Below are 17,619 nucleotides of genomic sequence, written 5' to 3' on the forward strand. Positions count from 1 at the left end.
TGTATCTGTCTATAAAGTTGAGAAAGCACTAGAGAAGTGTTTTCCTCTAGTAAGAAAAATTGTTTGAATCAAGTCGATGGCAGTCGGTTACATTGTGTATGGAATACTCTACCTGGCTTGTAACTGACTAGAACTGTGATGTACAGATGATGTATTATTAAAATCTGAAGCAAGTAATGCAATGATATTAGGATACAGTTTTTGTATTTTTATTCTTGTATAAGGTTATTTGATGGCTATTGTTTAGCCTCTAGTTCATTCTGTGTTATTTAAATTCTAATATATGAATCATATTTGGATTGAAGTCATGTTCAGGGGCCATGTTGTGTATGTATTGAGATGTAAAGCCTTTGAATGTGAATAATTATTGTAAACTATAATATTTTACAGCTTTTTTCTTACTATATCATACATTTTCTATTTGCTCAGTGATTTAATCATATTCTGATAATTTAATGAATCTGTTCATTCTCTCTCTGATTATTTGTGCGCTAGGTCAGTAGATGTTGAATGATGAATTTTCCACTTAATGCTTGGTAGTCCAGTAATTAAAGCATGTAGGGATTTAGGCATACAAATAAAGCCATGTGTCCTGTCTTCTGTTAACAACCACAGTCGTAACACAGTGAAAGCAGCAGCATTCAGTGGCAATGGCATCTCACATTTTTTCAGCATGTAAATAAAGTACCGGCCCATTATCAGTGTTTGTGTCGTGAAAATTACTTTAATGCACAATATATGCATACACCACAGGCAAAAGAAAATGCCATGATTCGTCTTGTACACTGTAAAAGATCGTTTACGCGAAACACGTGAGCAGGGTGTTTTTCACCCTCGCTCTTAAGATGTTTTTCATTTCCAGTATCTCAGCAGCGAGAGATCATTGCTCCACATTGAAGCACCAGTAGATCAATCTAGGGAGGACCTCTTTCCTCGGATAATTTATGCAAGTGTCTGTCTGTGCTGGTGGAGTGGGTTAGTAGGAGTGGCCGAGGAGCTGGCAGCCTGCTTTGCATGAATCGTGGACTCCAAGTTAGTGGCTGCAGCTTAGATATTTCCTGTCAGCCGCACAGACAGATCCGAAGCAAGGGCGGAGGAGACGAGGAGAGGGATGGCAGAGAACAGCTCCGAGACGAGCGGCTCCGTTCACCGGAGATGTTTGGCCCATTCTCCGGCAGAGAGAAACATTTCATCCGGTGTCGGGGCATCGAAGTGGATTCGACTAAACGTCGGGGGCACATACTTTTTAACAACGAGACAGACGCTGTGTCGAGATCCAAAATCATTTCTGTACAGACTGAGCCAAGCTGACCCCGAGCTCGACTCCGACAAGGTAAATGCTAAGCTAGTCCAGCTAGTTAGCACTATAGTTAGGAGCGTACTTCATTAACTACATTTTATTTTCCACGAAAATAGCTTTTAATTGCTCACTGCATTGTTTAGCAGGTAGTTTGATTGATAGCTGCGCTTACCAGCTTGCTTAATAAGATTACTAGCTTTGTGAAAATTGGTGTTTATTCAAAAACTCAGAGCTAACTCATTTTTGTTGCTAGCTAGTATTAGCTCGCTAAGCTAGCTAGATTCCGACAGTCACCACATGACATACGATCTTGCTGCTAGCCTGTGTGTAGCTCGCTCGTTAGGTGTGTAATATAAGATGACAGATCTTGCGGTTTCCTTCGTGTGTCGTTTACAGTGTCGACTTTTAGAAAAGTTAGTGTAGTGGATTTTTTTAAAACATCTTTTTTTGTGAAAATAGTTAGTCCCCACAGTAGTTGCAAACTTTCCTCATCTAAAGCCGATGCATTGCATTGCACTCGTTGAGGTGTCATATAGCGAGCAAACCTATTTTTCTCATAACGTGGATAATGTTGACAAAAAAAAAAAAAACTAATTACAGCTACAGTTTCGACTTTGACCGGCGATGTAAACAATATAATCCAGGTTTGAATATGATGATAGTGGACTGAAATATTTAATCTAAACATTGGGTGGGTTATTTCACTCGGTGTTAACAGCCAAGGGAATTGTATGGGTCAGCTTTAACTTTAATTAGAATAATATTCCAGTTACCAAATCTCTAACAACAAATTTCAATTTTTAATTATATCATGTTCAATTTGATACACTGTCGACCTATAGCTATTTTCTGGCGTTTTCACTGATGGCGGTGTCTACAAGCGTTAGTCCTACAATTAACCAACCAAATCACCTACACGTATAAGACTTTATTGCTCGATCAGTTTGTGTTTTTCCCTTCCTTTTTTGAGGTTAGTCTGTGTCTTGGCTCTGTCTGCCCTGCAGTAAGCCTATGTTCTGGTGGTGAGGCTCCCCTAATGAGTACATAAGTCATTGCCAAGTGGGGTGAGGTGCTGCTGTCAACTGAGCTGCGGGATGAAGTCATTCGTCTCCCGGAATGGCCTCAATGCTCCAGAAGCAGGCTTCTCTCTGTTCGTCCATCTGCCACTTTTAACAGCAGTGTGCGTGCTTTAAGGCCCAAGGCACGGTCAAAAACAATTTATTAGTGTCTGTGTACATAATGTAATGTGCTCTGTTTTCAACTGTTCATTTTACTGCCCTATTATTCATTGTTTTCATCTACTTGCACATTTTAATCTTCACCCCTGGCCCCCTTTATGCTAAGCTGAAACCAAGGCTCATCTCGTATTTTCATGCAAATATCTTAATCTCTGAATAATCAGCTTGCTTTTTTGTCAGTTTATCCTCCCATGAGCAACGGATCAGTCCATCTCAATCCCTTGTCTTAAGTATGTATCAGACTCTCAAGCCATTACTGTACCTTTCTCCTGCAGATTGTCTGGGTTAAAATAGCTACCAGTAAACGGCAGGTTCATTTTAGATATTACATTAATGGCCACTGTATCTTCAACTACATATGTTATGATTTTTTTAAATCGCAATGGAGCAAAGAAGGCTGTGTTTTTTTGGGGGGGGGTTTTGCATCACATCACACACAAGTGAATAGCAAGCCCAGCAGAGTGACAGATCAGTGTAGAGTTCTGTTTTTGGGCAAATACAGTATTGTGTTTCCTAGCCAAGGAAATGAGTGGTTCAGCTCTCAGTCACGCAGGCTGACGTGCTTCAGCAGGACTCTTGAGGAGTACTGCATTATTCATGTTGTTGACTGAAGCCTGTTTTGCACATTGGGGTAGACCAGGGAGAAAGTGGAGGAAGTGCTGTCACATGCACAACTGTAACAACTTATAAGTTTTCTTTTTGAATTGGTTATCTTAGAATTAACAAATGCCACTCGTGCTGTCATGTTAGTGATATTGTATTGTTGTTAGCAGGTTTTTAAAGTGCAAGTGACTTAATTCATGGTGAAAGATGATAAGATGGCACATCTGTCTAAAATTGTCAATTGTCGAGTCCACGAGCTGAGAGATGCACATCAATCGGCATCTATCCCTTTGGCAGACGCCTCCTCTCCAACTACTCAGCTCAGGGCCACTCAAGTAGAGACCAAGCTTTCTAGCTTTGAGAGCTGCATCAATTTTTCAAACACCCCATCACAAAGGATTCTTGTTCCTTCAACATCTTATTCTTTTCATATTCATATCCATTTGCTGCCTGAACAACTTCTCTCCACAGCATGTGTGAGAGAAATATGGCCACATTTAATGCCAGATTCAGGTTGTATGTCATGCCTGAGCACACTGTGGGAGGCAACGTAAATATTTAACGGTGATATCGTCTCCTACTGCTCTGTCTTCTTGCAGTAAGTGCTCAACATAGCACTGCAGAGTGCTATTGGCAATTAGGTGCGATTTCAAGCCTTTATCATTCTAAAGCAACTTTATTCACAAAAGCCAGGCACCTACAATTGATCATTGTTTTGTGTTGCAATAAATTAAAATGTTGCCAGGTTGAATTTTATTTTGCATTAATCTCAGTCATCAATGAGACCAATCTTTCACTTTTAGCATCTTTTTCTATTGCAGTTCATATTCCTTCTGCCTAGAGAAAGCTCCAGGTTGCAGTGATTTCCTGGCTTGCAAGCTTAGCCGTGGAGCTACTTAACTGCTTCTCATCATGACAGCAAAGCTTTTACGGGACTTTTACAAGGAGCTGTTCATTTAGTGCCTGAAACACTTTGCTGTCATAAATTGTTCTGCAAAACGCACTGATGGTGTAACCTTGCAGAGCTGAAAATGGTAGAATGGCGAGAAGTTCCTCCCAGCCTTGGTGAAAGGTCAAACATGGATTCAAATGACAGTGTTAAATATTTTGAAATATGAGATAGTTTCACATAATAAAGCCCTGATGTGATGTTTGTATTATTTAAAAGATGAAGGCCTGTTTGACTATGCCATTACTGCTTGTACTCCAGAGAGACTCCTGGCTCCCACTCTACAAGGATCAGACTTCCACTTGGCTAAGTAGTACAGTCATGTGACTTAGAAGATCTACTGCAACATCTTTAAGCGCTGTTTCTGCAGGGGGCTTGTGCTCCAGCTTGGCTGCAGCGAAGGCCGACTTCACACTTGATAATGCTTTCATTCTTTTTATTCTTGGCCTGAGCATAGTGGAAAGCCCTCACGTGATCGTGTTAATTGTTTTTGTATCATGTCTTGTTGTAGTTGGTTGGATAATTACTTTTAACCATCTGTCTTACTGTAAGAGAGACTGAAATTTTGCAGTGAATATCTGTGTTTAATGGTTCCATCCAATTTTCTTGTGTAAACTCTTTATTTTAATCAGGAGCAAGCATGCAGCGACTTGTAGATTTTGTTGAATTAAGACTCGACTGTCGGTGTTAATGTGTCTGCAGAAAGCCTTATTGGACATCATGTGCTTGAAGGGTGGGTCACCGTGGTATTTCCTGTGGGAGGATATGTATTGTGTGTAAGAGAAGAATGATAATGTTAATACGCTACACTTCCCTCTGTTGTGAAGGCCACCCTTCTAATTGGCTTTTGTTTATCTAAGTTTTTAGTTGAGTTGTCCTCAGTTTGGATCCAGTCATGGTTAATCCTGATTTGACTTGGTTGTAGTGACTGTGTGAATGGAAGGCTTTGCAGTTTGAATATTTCTGCAAGGCCAAACCACAAGATGCCATGTAGCACGCCTGACCTACCCTGAACTGACCTATTTCTGGTGGTTATTGTAGGTGGTGTTGACACTTCGGTGTGTTTGTTGATATCATCTGGTCTCTTTGGTTTGGTTAGATACTATGTTCTGGTACTCTTCACAACCTTAATATTTGTATATGCTGAGCTGGTTTTGATAATGGTCATTGTGTTACACAGAAATGGTGAACTTTCTCAGAATTTACTAATAGCTTTCTAATTCTTACTTTTCAGTTTGCCACCTCTGTCCTGCTTGTCTATAGTATATCCCGGCAGCAGCCCTCCTCCTATTCCCTCACTGTCCCCACCCCTCTGTTGCCCAGTGCTCCCCAGCCTGGGCCCCCAGAGACACAGCCTTTTGTTTTTAATTAAAAACACTGTCCCCTTTGTGTACACGGGTCCACAGCAGAGGCCATCTTTCTCTGAACTGGGGCACTGTCACCCCAAGTTCCCCGTAGATACATGTGCACCTAAAGGACCAGCCGCAGGGTTGTCAGTACAACAGGTCAGGAAGTGGAAAGTTTACAGAAGTGTAGAATACACACTCGGTAGCTTTGCGTGTTCGATCAGTGGGAGTGTTTTTGAGGCAGTATACAATAGTTTATTTGTGTAGTGCAATTGACCTTTTTCACAGCTGACATTTTGACTTAATATGTTATTCTAGTAGGATAAGTACAGGTGTTCCTAATAACATTGATAATGTCTGTGTTATTTAAGTGTCCCTGCGAGCCAATATGCACAATACCTGGAACCCTGAAACCAAAGTGCTAACTGGAATTCAGCTCTAATTAAAGTTGTTTACAACCGTCAAAATGTCTTGTGAGAAAAGGGCAAATACATTGTGTCATAGCACTTTTCAAACCCACATTCAAAATTCAATAGACACAAAAAACAACCGGTTACTGTTTTTTTTTTTTTTTTTTTGCATTTTTGCCTCAGTGGATAGTGTAGAGCCAGGAAGAAGAGGGGTATGTTTGTCAAACAAGTCTTAAATCAAACTGGAAACATGGTAGTTGTGGTATGTGCCTTTTAATAATTGTGCTTCTTGAGGGTCCCCTAAATAGTCTTAAGTTTTACCATTTGCATTCCCTGGTTGCAGTAAAGAAGCATATCAAACTCCAGAAACTGAATTAATTTCAAATGATTTCAGCTTTTCAACCATAAATTATGATATTTTTTTCCTGGGCGTTGTCAGACACAGGTGTAAGCAAAAATATTTTTAATTGTGCCAATGGAGCCATCATTAATGTTATTACTTACACCTGTGCTTTTCCTGTTATGACAGGTCAACAGGCCTGCTGTGAAAAAGGTCTCCATATCTGGTTCATTTGGCCTTGTAAAGTACAAGGTTGACAGATTTTTGACAGGGAACAACAGGAAAAGCAGTTGAGGCAAAAATTTCAGTCATGTCCATAGTATGAAAAAACCTGTTTAGCTCTCAAGGTCATGCTATATTCATGTTTTTTAATATTTTGTCAATATAATTCTACTACGCACAGTTGGTTCTGGTCTCCCCAGCACTGTCAGAAGTTAATAAGAAATAAAAGTTTTTGTGCTTCCAAAGGGTGAAAGAAAAGGTTAAGAACAGGAAATATGGTAAAGGTCTTAGCTCGATAAATACCTTTTTTATGAGCTCATTATATATTTTAAGTTGCATTCAATACCATGCAATGGTGGCTTTTCACAGAATGTTTGTAATACCTATTTTATCTTATTGTTGATAATCATTGGGTAACATTTTTTATGAAAGGATTATCAGTAGTTACAGGTGGCCATGTGGTAAACAAATATATAAATAGTTGGTGCAGGGTGGCTTTTGTGATGCAAAGAGGAATAGATAGAGGCCAAGAATAACTTAACATTCAATGTGAAACTCAAGCATCCTGTATAGTGTGGCTTGAATGTGAGTTGTGCAGTCTGTTTCCTCCATTCAGGCCCACCTGTACTTGTGCTTAAACTTCAGTGACTATGAAAATGTAAGGAACTGACACAGGGCAATGAGACCAAAATAGAGCTTCACTGGGCTCCTGTGGGATATTTTTGCCTTGGAAAGGAGGTCAACCAACCAAGAGGGTTCAGAGATTCATTACAAAAGAAAATGCACTGGGACTTTTTCTCATTATTGGAAAGATTAATGGGTTTTGAGTTGAATCCATCTCAGGACTTGTGAAGAGGCGCTATGTAGCTATGAATGTACATGTGCTTGCCAGTGAAGACTGTCTGATCTTGGTCATGGTCTGGAGTGTATGACAATATTTCTGTGTTCTTGGGTAAATAATGTCAGATGCTGCACCAGCCAGTGATGCTGCTAATTTGCACCTGAAGCCATATACTCAACTGATGCAAAGTCAAACATCCTGTAGTAAAATTTGCTGAAGGCCTTTCCTCTATACAGAGTATTTTACAAAATGTCACATCGTATTACACAACTTTTAGTAGTAAACTGAACAGCTGTCTAACTACTGCAGCCGACATCGAACTGACTTTCATATTATGTGTGAGGCCAACTATGTGACAGACCAGACTCGGCTAATCGTCAGTTGTAAGCCAAGGTGCTTCCTCCTGGTCCCCTTGGTGGATTCAGCCTGCTGTTCCAAATCTTTTTCTGTTCTGCTCTAATTGTTTTAGCCTCCTCCTTCCCCGTGAGACAAAGACGGTCTAATCACAGTACTTAAAGAAATAGGGGAATACCCAGTGGTTGTGAAGGAATCGGGATCAAACCCAAGGCCTGTGGGAACAGTGAAGTGATATCCCAAAGCTGTTGCACGCGTGTGTGGCTCTGTGTGCGCATGTCTTATCAGTCCCTGTAGAGATTATCAGCACAGGAGCTGACCTCGTAATTCTCATCCCCCAAGTTTTATTCACTGATGCATAATGTTTGGTCCCCCCCCGCCCCCCCCGGATTATGTTTCAGATTATGTTTAAAGCATGCACCTGCTCATTGGTTTGTCTTGAATCGTGTTGGATGAGAGGATTGAAATCACTTTTTGTCTCTGTGTGTCTATACACTGCTGGATCCACAGAATTAAATGGATGTCAGTGTTTTAAGTGTGGGAAATAAATGTTAGACTTTTATTTGTTTTTTTAAATTGAAAACTGTGACAGTGAATACAGTGTAATTGTATTAATCTCCTCTTCCTCCGTTTTGCTTTTCAGGATGAAACTGGTGCCTATCTCATAGACAGAGACCCTGCATACTTCGGGCCAGTGCTAAACTACTTGAGGCATGGCAAACTGGTGCTCAACAGGGACTTGGCAGAGGAAGGTAACGAAATATTTTCCAAATCAAAATACAGTTTGCTATAGCACATTAAATGCATTGTAACGGTGTGAACATTTGTTTTCAACATTTCACTTCATTACTGTTGATTGCTGGTGGAAACGTTTTAATATCTAAACAACAGCGATGATGATGATTGCAAGGAAATGACAGCAAAGAAGTTTGGGTATTTTTAACATTTCCATCTAAACAGTCCATCCACATTTCAGTTTTAACAGAACACAAGTGCAATGTGAATAATTTGGTTTAACAAATATAGATTTAAATACGCTTTTTGTAGTAGCATCTCTGCAAAACATTAGATGCCATTGTTTGTAGCTAAACCTAATTTTTAGTTTTATATTCCGGCATGAAAAACTTGAATTGTTTCTTTTTCACTGTTTTAAGGTGTGTTAGAAGAAGCTGAATTCTACAACATCACATCATTAATAAAGCTCATCAAGGACAAGATCAGGGAACGTGACTGCAAAACATCACAGGTACATTCCTTGATGAATGTAACATTTCTTTTCCATTTATTTTGGGAATTATTTCTCCCTTTTCATCTTATTTCCCTCATGTGTTCATTCTTCCTCTCAGGTTCCGGTGAAGCATGTGTACCGGGTGCTGCAGTGCCAGGAAGAGGAGCTGACACAGATGGTGTCTACCATGTCCGACGGCTGGAAGTTTGAACAGGTAAATCTCTTCTTGCAAGGTCACAGCAACAATCCTCCTTTCATGTGCTTCACCCACCCCGCTATGCTCACATTGACCCAGAAAGTCCAATCCTCAATATTGGAAATGGCTAAAAAGCCAAACAGCAAATCACATCTTTCTCAATGTCCGCATACATGATCCGGGCATCCCTTCTGTGCTCTGATTGGTTGTTGCAGCTTGTCAGTATAGGTTACGGGCGGGCCCACCAGTCAGAGTTTCTGCTGATTGTGTCAAGGGAGGTGAAGGGAGAGGAGTCTGCTTTGCCAAACAACAGCGGAGAGGTGTGTCCCACAAATTTCTGTCCACGGGCTGGTCACTGCATGGTCCCAATGTTGTCCATACACACCCCGTTGGCCATTGTTTGTCCTTAGTAGACACTTAGCTGTTAGCTCATCTTTTGTTTTGAGTTGATTATTTTCAGTGTTCATTTGTACTGCTTGCTCACCAGTGAGGCTAAAAGAAGATGACATCTTTTTTTTCTTGTCTGTGGTATTGTTTTATTACATTTTTTTTTTTATTTTTTGTATTCATGCTACATTCACAGTTTGTAAACTTGTCAACAGCTTTCTGTGTTCTGCTTTGATGTAGCCGCTCTGGGGGCTGTGCTGTAATATAGTTCTGGTTCTTTAGAGGTGAAACTCTAAAAATGTTGTTTCATCTTCAGCCAGGTAATGTATCTTGTGAGTAAGATTCAAACATTAAGAGTGAATAGTCCAAATTTACATTAGAGCTTGTTTTTTTTGTTTTGTTTTGTTTTTTTTAATGAGAGAACACGTTTGGGTGTAGAAAGTGTTTATTGGATGTGTGAATGAATCCCTCTGAGACGAGGGATCATTGGATCTCCCATCAGAGCTCAAATCTCACTAATCTCTTTACACAGGTCAGATTGGAAACTCTTAGAAACACTCCTTATGCAAAGCTTAGCATGGTCATCAGCCCAGAAGAGTCTTTAGGGAAGAGCTTTAATGACCCACTGCCTTCTTTAAGACTCCATAAATATAGATGTATAGATAAAATGTTTTTTTAGGAGTATTTTATGCTGAAAATTGTAGGAGTTGGTGTGTGTTGAATTTGTAGCAGTGTGACAAGTGTAATCCAAAGTAGCTAGCTGAGATTATTTGGTCTTTTTTTTTTTTTTTTTTTTTTTTTCTTTCTATAGTGTCTGCTCTTTTTTTCATGGTTATTACTTTATTTTTGTGGTACACTGGTTATTTTATTTTCTGTATGATTTACTTAGACAACTGTTTGAGTTTCTAATTAGGATTTCCATGCTGGCATGTCTGCAGGTCCTGAGAATGAATTGCATTCTTTATAAATGTACTGACAAATACTCAAAACAAATGGCAATTTAGCAATTAACTCTTTAGTATTCTGGTTTAAATTGTTTAAGTGGGGCTCCGTTGTGGCCTCGTGGTCTCAGTGTACCATGAAATTGTGCAATCATGACATCCTGGGTTTAAATCTGACCAAGAATCTTTGTCATGTTTCATTCCCACCCTGACCCACAGCTTATGTCACTGGACATTGCTGTCGGTCTAATTACGGCCAAAAATGTGAGATAATTAATCCTAAAAACAAACTTCAAAGTGAGTTATTCAGACAGTACTCAGATTGTTCTGTATGAACTGTTTTGAGCTAAGAAAATAAATTTAATATATTGAAAAGTATAAGTTGCAGGAACCTGTAGACTCTGTTTGGTCATCAACCTCTTTTACATTACTTTTAACATCTTCCTACCTCTGTTTTCCCACCATGTGTAACCCAGTTTTAGCCTCTTTTTCATCAGTCTAAGTCTAATTCTTCCCATGTGCTCTGCTCTCGTGTCTCTCTAGCTGGTCAGCATAGGCTCCTCTTACAACTACGGAAACGAAGACCAAGCCGAGTTCCTGTGTGTAGTCTCCAAGGAGCTGCACAATCAATCATACGGGACAAACAGTGAGCCCAGTGAGAAGGCTAAGGTAAGTGAGTGTGAGTGTGGAGAGGCCGGTAGAAAATATACATCCATAGCAAACATCTGTGAATGATGGCCTGTGCTGGATGTTTTAAATGCACTGCATTTATGAACATGCCACCAGGGGACAGAGAGCACCTCTAGTTTATTGATGAGAAACCTCTATGAAGGAGAACATTGTGAATATTCAGTGCTTCAGTTAAAAACTAGACTGCCTGTACCGCAAGTGATAAAAAGAGAGAGGAAAAGAGGAAGATAAGATATATATATTGAAGCAGAGCAGCCATTAATTTGGACATTCTCTTTTTCTTACCTAAACCTACACAGGAGAGCATTTTTCGTTGATGAAAAACCTTCATTTTGATGTCAAGGATGGGGGGGGGGTCACAAAATGGTGTTTCTAAATGCATTATCCCAGCATTTAGACTTTGGTTGTGTTAGATTTCACTTCAAATGAAAAAAACCTCCAGTATAATCCACGCTAGGAGCATTAAGAAAGCCCAGGTCTGCAGATTAGCGGAGCAAGGTCTGTCATTTTCTCAAGGGCTTTTGCAGCGAAGCAGGAGGCACGCCCTGAGGAATTCAAGCTCCCATCAGCTTGTGCCCATGGGGGCCCCTATCCTTGCAGACAGCTACACATGAAGAAGCACACCGTTAAACCTATATTCATGCTGCTGTTTATTTAAATAGGAAGATGAAACGCTGCCAGTGCATCTTTCAAACAAATGTTGAGAAAGAGTAGAGACTTTGTTGCTATTGTTTCCGGGGGCACCTTGTCCAAACTGGGTTAATGAGTATGACTGATTTCTGTATATTATAACAAAGAATTAAAATATAAAATCATCAGTCCAATGTATTGCAAGCGTATGTTATTTGTGTAAAAGGCCAGATTTGCAGACATTTGTGACAAGTGAATTGAGTCCATTAGAACGGTGTCCTCAGATAACATTTCAATGTGTTTTGTGTCTTTGAGTTCTGCATAGAGACACTAAATGTACAGTAGTTGTTTATGTTAATCCCCTCTGAACATGAGCCATTAGTTTTTTGTTTTTTTTTTTCTCCATGTTCTCCTCTCCTACATTTTACTCCTCCATTCATTTCCATTATTTTACAACATGCCTTTCTTGTCTTCTTCTGTGCTGTCTGCATGCTGCATGTTGCTCAGAGCGAGGACGAAGAGACAGATTATGAAATGAATGACTCTGATTAGGGTTGAGCACTTATGACTCACTGGTGAGCGCTCAACTGCTCGTAGTGCCTCCATCACACCTCCTGAGTTTGTTCTCCTCTTCCTTTCCCATGCATCCCTGATGCGTTTTACACTACTGAAAAACTTCAGATACTTAAACCAGAATAAAGTGACAGATTCAAGGTTGGAAATCAGCTTTGGTCTTCAGAGTCTACAAGCCAAAGCAAGATAAAAAGCCAGATGGTTCCTGCTAAGACAGGTCAAATACTTCTTTGCAGGTGAACCTCTTTGGAGCCAGATGGGATGAACTCAATTTGTTTCAGTAGTGTAAATAAGACCCTTGTAATTATTGCCATGCTCACAGCCTTGGTTAATGGAGGGCATGCTGAATCATCAGCTGCTGCAGTTTGACCATTGTCCTTCATTCAATGATATTGTAAAGGAAGGGAGGGGTACTCTACTCTCTCTGTTCATTTTCATTGTCAAAAATAGTAGTAGTTGTAGTTTTGCTTGCACAGCGCTGATAAAAATCGATGCAAAAATTTCGTATTAATTTCATATTAACCCTTCAGTGTTAAATTCCAGTAAATGTTCTTTGCTCCCAGGCAACAGGTTAAGTTGCTCAGTGTAACAGCAAAAATGCTACTAAACTAAATGTACTTGTTAAAATTGAGTTAACACCTGGACAAAAATATGCAGTCCTTACTTCTCAGTTACATTTATGTAGCTGTTCCCACATTTTGAGCCGCATTAATGAGAGTTCCACATTTAGACCCCTGAGATTAAGCCTTTGCATGTGATGGCCCCAAAGTTCCAAAAGAGAGAATAGATGCACCAGAAGTGCAATTTAACAAGCAATTGGAAATGTTTGTTAATTGAAAAATGTTATGAAATACCATCTGCAGTGAACTAAAACTAATTATGAAATATTACATTATGATTCCACTGCTGTTTCCTGGAAAAGGCTCTCATCTTGAATTTTGCCCCTCTTCATCTCTTTTTTATTTTATTTTCATCTCTTTAAGTTCAGAGGCATTCGGGGCACTGTGGTAAGCTTCAGCAGCATGTAGAGTAGTTTCTAGCAAAGCTTTTATTTTCTTCACTAGTGCAAGCATTTCCCTTTTTCTCTGCTGCTTATTCAAGTAGCACGTAGAGTAAATGTATGAGCGCTTCTGGCTGGGAAACAATATGTGGCAGGCATGATTGCTTCGGTTTAAGAAAAAAAAAAAACCTTTGACTGCTGAAATACAGGGGGTTGTAGAGAGTCAGTACTAAATGACTCGTAGCATGTTGTACATTGAGTTTTTGTTCATTATATCATGCTTTTGTCTCTGCAGATTCTTCAGGAAAGAGGTTCCCGGATGTGAAGAGGACTTAGTATTATGAGCTCCAGGTGTTATGATGCAAACATATCATCTTTGTGGAAGAACGTTTGGCACAATGGAGATTTAAAGGGGGGGTGTGCATTTATTTTGTGTTTTCCCTCCATTTTTGTTTTTATTTCTTGATGTAAATAAGTCTGTTTACTGACAATTTGTGCCTGTACATTTAAACTGGACCTTTTTAAATTAGCGGCAAGTTTTTTTTTTTGTTTTTTTTTTCTAATTGAAAGTAAGGATTTGCAATCTACAAATGTTATATGCTATAAACTATGGCCGTCATCATATAAGGCCAATGATTCACTCAGGGTCATCTATTGAATTAATTATATCCTCCAACTCAAGGGTCTGGTAAGGGATCAGTATGGTCTTTATAACTCAAAAAAAATCAACTCAAAATTATTGTTTAAAGATGTTAAGAAGGGAATTGTGCATTGATTAAGCACATGTTAAAGAGTTAGGCTATTTAATGTGAAATTTACCCCAAAAACAAATCGATAAAATGTTTTTTCCAAAGATTTCAAACCGTTATACTGAGATTTGTGATCATGAGGATCCCAACTATACATCACACGTTTTGTCAGATGTAGTTGAGGTGGCATTTTACTTTGATTCAAAATATTTTTCCAGTTACTATTCAAGGTCAAAAAAGGAACAAAATGTCACTGTGATTTGTCTGTGTAGGTTAAGGGGCATTACGTAATTTATCACTTACAGGGCTTTTATTGGTGATGGGGAAATGACCTGTAATGAAGAGAAGAAAGTCCCATTTCGCAGCGACCCTGTTCAGACCTGGCATTAACATGCGTGCGTCTCAGGTGATCAGATCACAAGAGGACAGCTCTAAGTGCAGGTGTGAAAGCACCCAAGTGCATTAAGGATGCAAGTGAGATCAGATCACTCGAACCACATTTATAGGGGGTCTGGATTGCATATGGCCTCATTCTTTTAAGAGTTTGAATGCAAATGTGTCCTGAACCACGTTGAACGATCGCCTACTCAGTTGTCATGCTCTGGTACAGTCAGGTTTCAGTTTCATAATAACTCAAATATTTTTACACTTCTCACAGTGTTTCCCATACATCAGTTTATTTGTTGCGACCTGTCACAATATCAGTATTGATTGTCACATATTGATTTTTCTACTTTTTGGGCTTTGCAGACAGAAATAAAGTACGTGCTTATTTGTTTGTAGAGCAGGGAACTGGCATCCGATCACAAGTGATCACTCGAGATGCATGTTATTGCAAGGTCTGAACAGGGCCGTAGGCTAAGTAAGCTAACTTGAGAGACACAGCAGATATGGCAATGCAAGATACTTATTTATCATTCACGTTCTCGGCTTGAGAAGTATATGTGTTGCTACTGTAGCTGCTTGTGAGACCATATACTCTATCTTGCAACCTTAGTAACCCATTTACCCAGTGATATGGTCATTGTGTGCTGTTAGGTCAAGTAATACACATTTTCAGGTCCTTTTACCTGTATTATAAGGATTTAACTTTTGAGTATTGGAGATACATTTAACCGCAAATGTTCATGCAAAATGTAGAATTTTAGTAGTGTAAAGAACTAAAAAATTTGCTCTCTAAATGTTGTAAAGTAGTAAAGTTAATTTTAATGAACTTCTAGTTTAGTTTGAGACCTCATGTTCATAAATCTAAAGTTAACTGCCAAAAAAAAAAAAAAAAAAAATCAAAGGTGTTTTGGATATGAATTTTGTTTTACAGTGATAATATTTTTTAAACATCAGTGTCCTCCAGTGATGTCCTGTTTCCTGTCAGGAAAAACATCATCTGAGACAGTGGCGTCTTTTTTTACCTTATCCCACTGACTTTTGAGTTTTCCTTAACTGGTTTACTTTGTATGTTCGAGGGAGCATCTTGTTTAAGATCTTTTTGTGGGGAAGTATTTGTTTTGATTGAGGTTTGGGGACTCGAACTGATTGAAGGCAGTGGTGAAGGACTTTCAGTTCATATCCAGAGGATTTTTTGATGTAAATAATCCAAATTCAATATTAATATTTAACTCTTTAAAAAAAAAAAAACTGCACGTTTTGTACACTGTATAGAAAACACGACTTCAAATGGAAGTTGTTTATACTGGATCTTCAAAAATGAGAGAATCTTGACAATGTTAACTTCTGTTTTGCATTGTTTGTACAGGACGCTAGAGATTTCTGAGTTGGGGTTGAAACAGCTGAAGCTGAATAAGGTGTCTTTCACTGAGAACATGCCTGGAACATGTTTTGATAACCAATAACAAAGCTATACTTGGCTGGCTATGAAGTTGACTGTTACATTTGAAAACAAATGTATTTTTTCTTGCAGTGTGATAGATTCTTCTAAGCATTTTAGATTGTGTAGATTTCGTACACAGCATTACAAGCACTACAGTGGAAAAACAACACTGTGCACATTGCTTACAGCCTGTAATGTTGTTAATGTAAATACTGCATTTTAGAACACTTTTTTTTTATAGAAAGTTGTTTTCAGGTTTGATGTGTGGTTTTTGATAGGTTGGATATTTCATTCACAATTAATCATTTAGTGTTGCCTTTTTCCCAATGACCTAAATTCAATGTCTTATGTGTATTGTACACATTGATCTTAGTGTCAGGGATGAGTAAACCTTTCTTAATGCTGGCACACTTTGTACATATAGAATTGTTAACGACACGCAAACCTCCATTTACTCACATGTACACGTATACACTTGACTAAAAAAAATTTTGTATTGTCGGGGAAACATGTATGGATGCATGATTTTGATAGTGACACACACAAAAACACACACACACACAAGGGCTTTTAAAGTGCAAAATTTGAGATCTGCAAAGAGGTTCAATCAAAGTAGACTGGATTTCCTGCCAGAGCTAGGCTATGTTTACATTTGCTATAGTATTTTGAAGCCTTCCAATTATGTACTGTCTTGCACTCCCTCACACATGTTAACCATACGTCTGACTTGTGTGACTGCACCAGGGGCAACTAGCATTCCCCACTCCATATGAACTGATACTCACACAGACATTATAAGATACTCCATCCACTTCTGACAGCCTATGCTTGAGCGTTGCAGACAATCTTGCTTTCCGCCCACTCTAATGGCAGAGTTGCTCACTTTTAACTGGATGAAACTTTACCTGTGTTGGATCAGAGCTAAGGTTTATCTGGGTCCTCTTTTGACTTTTTTTCTGCAATGAGATTTAAAGTGTTTTGTGTTTGATACGCTTGGTTCAGTTGTAACCTCATTTGATATACTCTGGTCTGAGGTGTTTAACCCCTCTTCTTTAGCAGCTACATTACCTTTAATGCCCTTCACAAACAGGTTGCCTGGTTGAGCATTTGGCATTGATAATCATTTCATGTGATGGACATACTTATCAAATCTGTAGCCTAATACTTTTAAGTGCCCAATTTTGTTTTGCATTCAAGTTATAAGCCACAGACCACAGTAATGCATGATTGAAGATGATCACACTTGTAATCAGACGGAATGAATGTGTCATTTTTCCTCACTCTAACAGTTACATTGAATATGGTTCTCATATCACTACATAGATCACTTATATATGATCTTATGCAATGTTAAAAATGTAAAAACTAGGTATGAGGTTAAGGGGATAGATCTATATGGTCTTGCATAAGGTAAACACAATAAAAATGTTGTCATTCATATCTGTGTGTGTATTTATTTTTCCAGAGATGTTTTATTTGAATTATTTTAAATTCTTTTATACACAATAGTAAACATGATTAGATGTTTTATGATTAACAGTAATTATATCAGACATGTACATCACAAAGTGTACATCGAAGTGTAGAGATTATTAATAGCGTCGTGACAAGAAATTACAATTTTTTGATAAATCGCGACCTCTTGTGTCACTTTCTCAAAACTAGCTTCTATGTTATAGTTGCCTGGAAATATGCCTGTTTAAATATAGACTAATTTCTTTTTGTTATTTCTTTTTTTTTCACACGGGACTATTTAACCTTGTTGGAAAATACGTCTTACAGCCAACAACTTCA

The 17,619-nt window shown here is 38.8% G+C and overlaps 2 protein-coding genes across 3 annotated transcripts in view; both read left to right on the forward strand.

Moving 5' to 3' along the window:
- pdpk1b (3-phosphoinositide dependent protein kinase 1b) overlaps positions 1 to 897 on the forward strand; it is an 8,060-nt gene extending 7,163 nt beyond the window's left edge. Inside the window, exon 13 of the mRNA XM_087175350.1 lies at positions 863 to 897. Within this exon, the coding sequence (XP_087031476.1) occupies positions 863 to 897 (35 nt within the window). The remainder of the gene's footprint in view (positions 1 to 862) is intronic.
- Positions 898 to 947: 50 nt separating this feature from the next.
- kctd5b (potassium channel tetramerization domain containing 5b) lies at positions 948 to 17,263 on the forward strand. Of its 2 annotated transcripts, XM_023411229.2 has the most exons (7): positions 948 to 1,333; positions 8,247 to 8,355; positions 8,758 to 8,849; positions 8,950 to 9,045; positions 9,243 to 9,347; positions 10,899 to 11,024; positions 13,544 to 17,263. In XM_023411229.2, exons 1-7 carry the CDS (start codon positions 1,112 to 1,114, stop codon positions 13,571 to 13,573), a joined length of 780 nt encoding a protein of 259 aa, XP_023266997.1. In that variant the 5' UTR covers positions 948 to 1,111; the 3' UTR covers positions 13,574 to 17,263. The 2 variants fall into 2 exon arrangements, with proteins under 2 accessions (XP_023266997.1, XP_023266998.1); XM_023411230.2 differs by lacking the exon at positions 9,243 to 9,347 and having other exon boundaries at positions 972 to 1,333.
- The last annotated feature ends 356 nt before the right edge of the window (positions 17,264 to 17,619 follow it).

The sequence above is a fragment of the Seriola lalandi genome, unplaced genomic scaffold (assembly GCF_002814215.2).
Source record: "Seriola lalandi dorsalis isolate HSWRI2012SDOR001 ecotype SW California unplaced genomic scaffold, Sedor1 jcf7180002054464, whole genome shotgun sequence".
Taxonomy (NCBI): domain Eukaryota; kingdom Metazoa; phylum Chordata; class Actinopteri; order Carangiformes; family Carangidae; genus Seriola; species Seriola lalandi.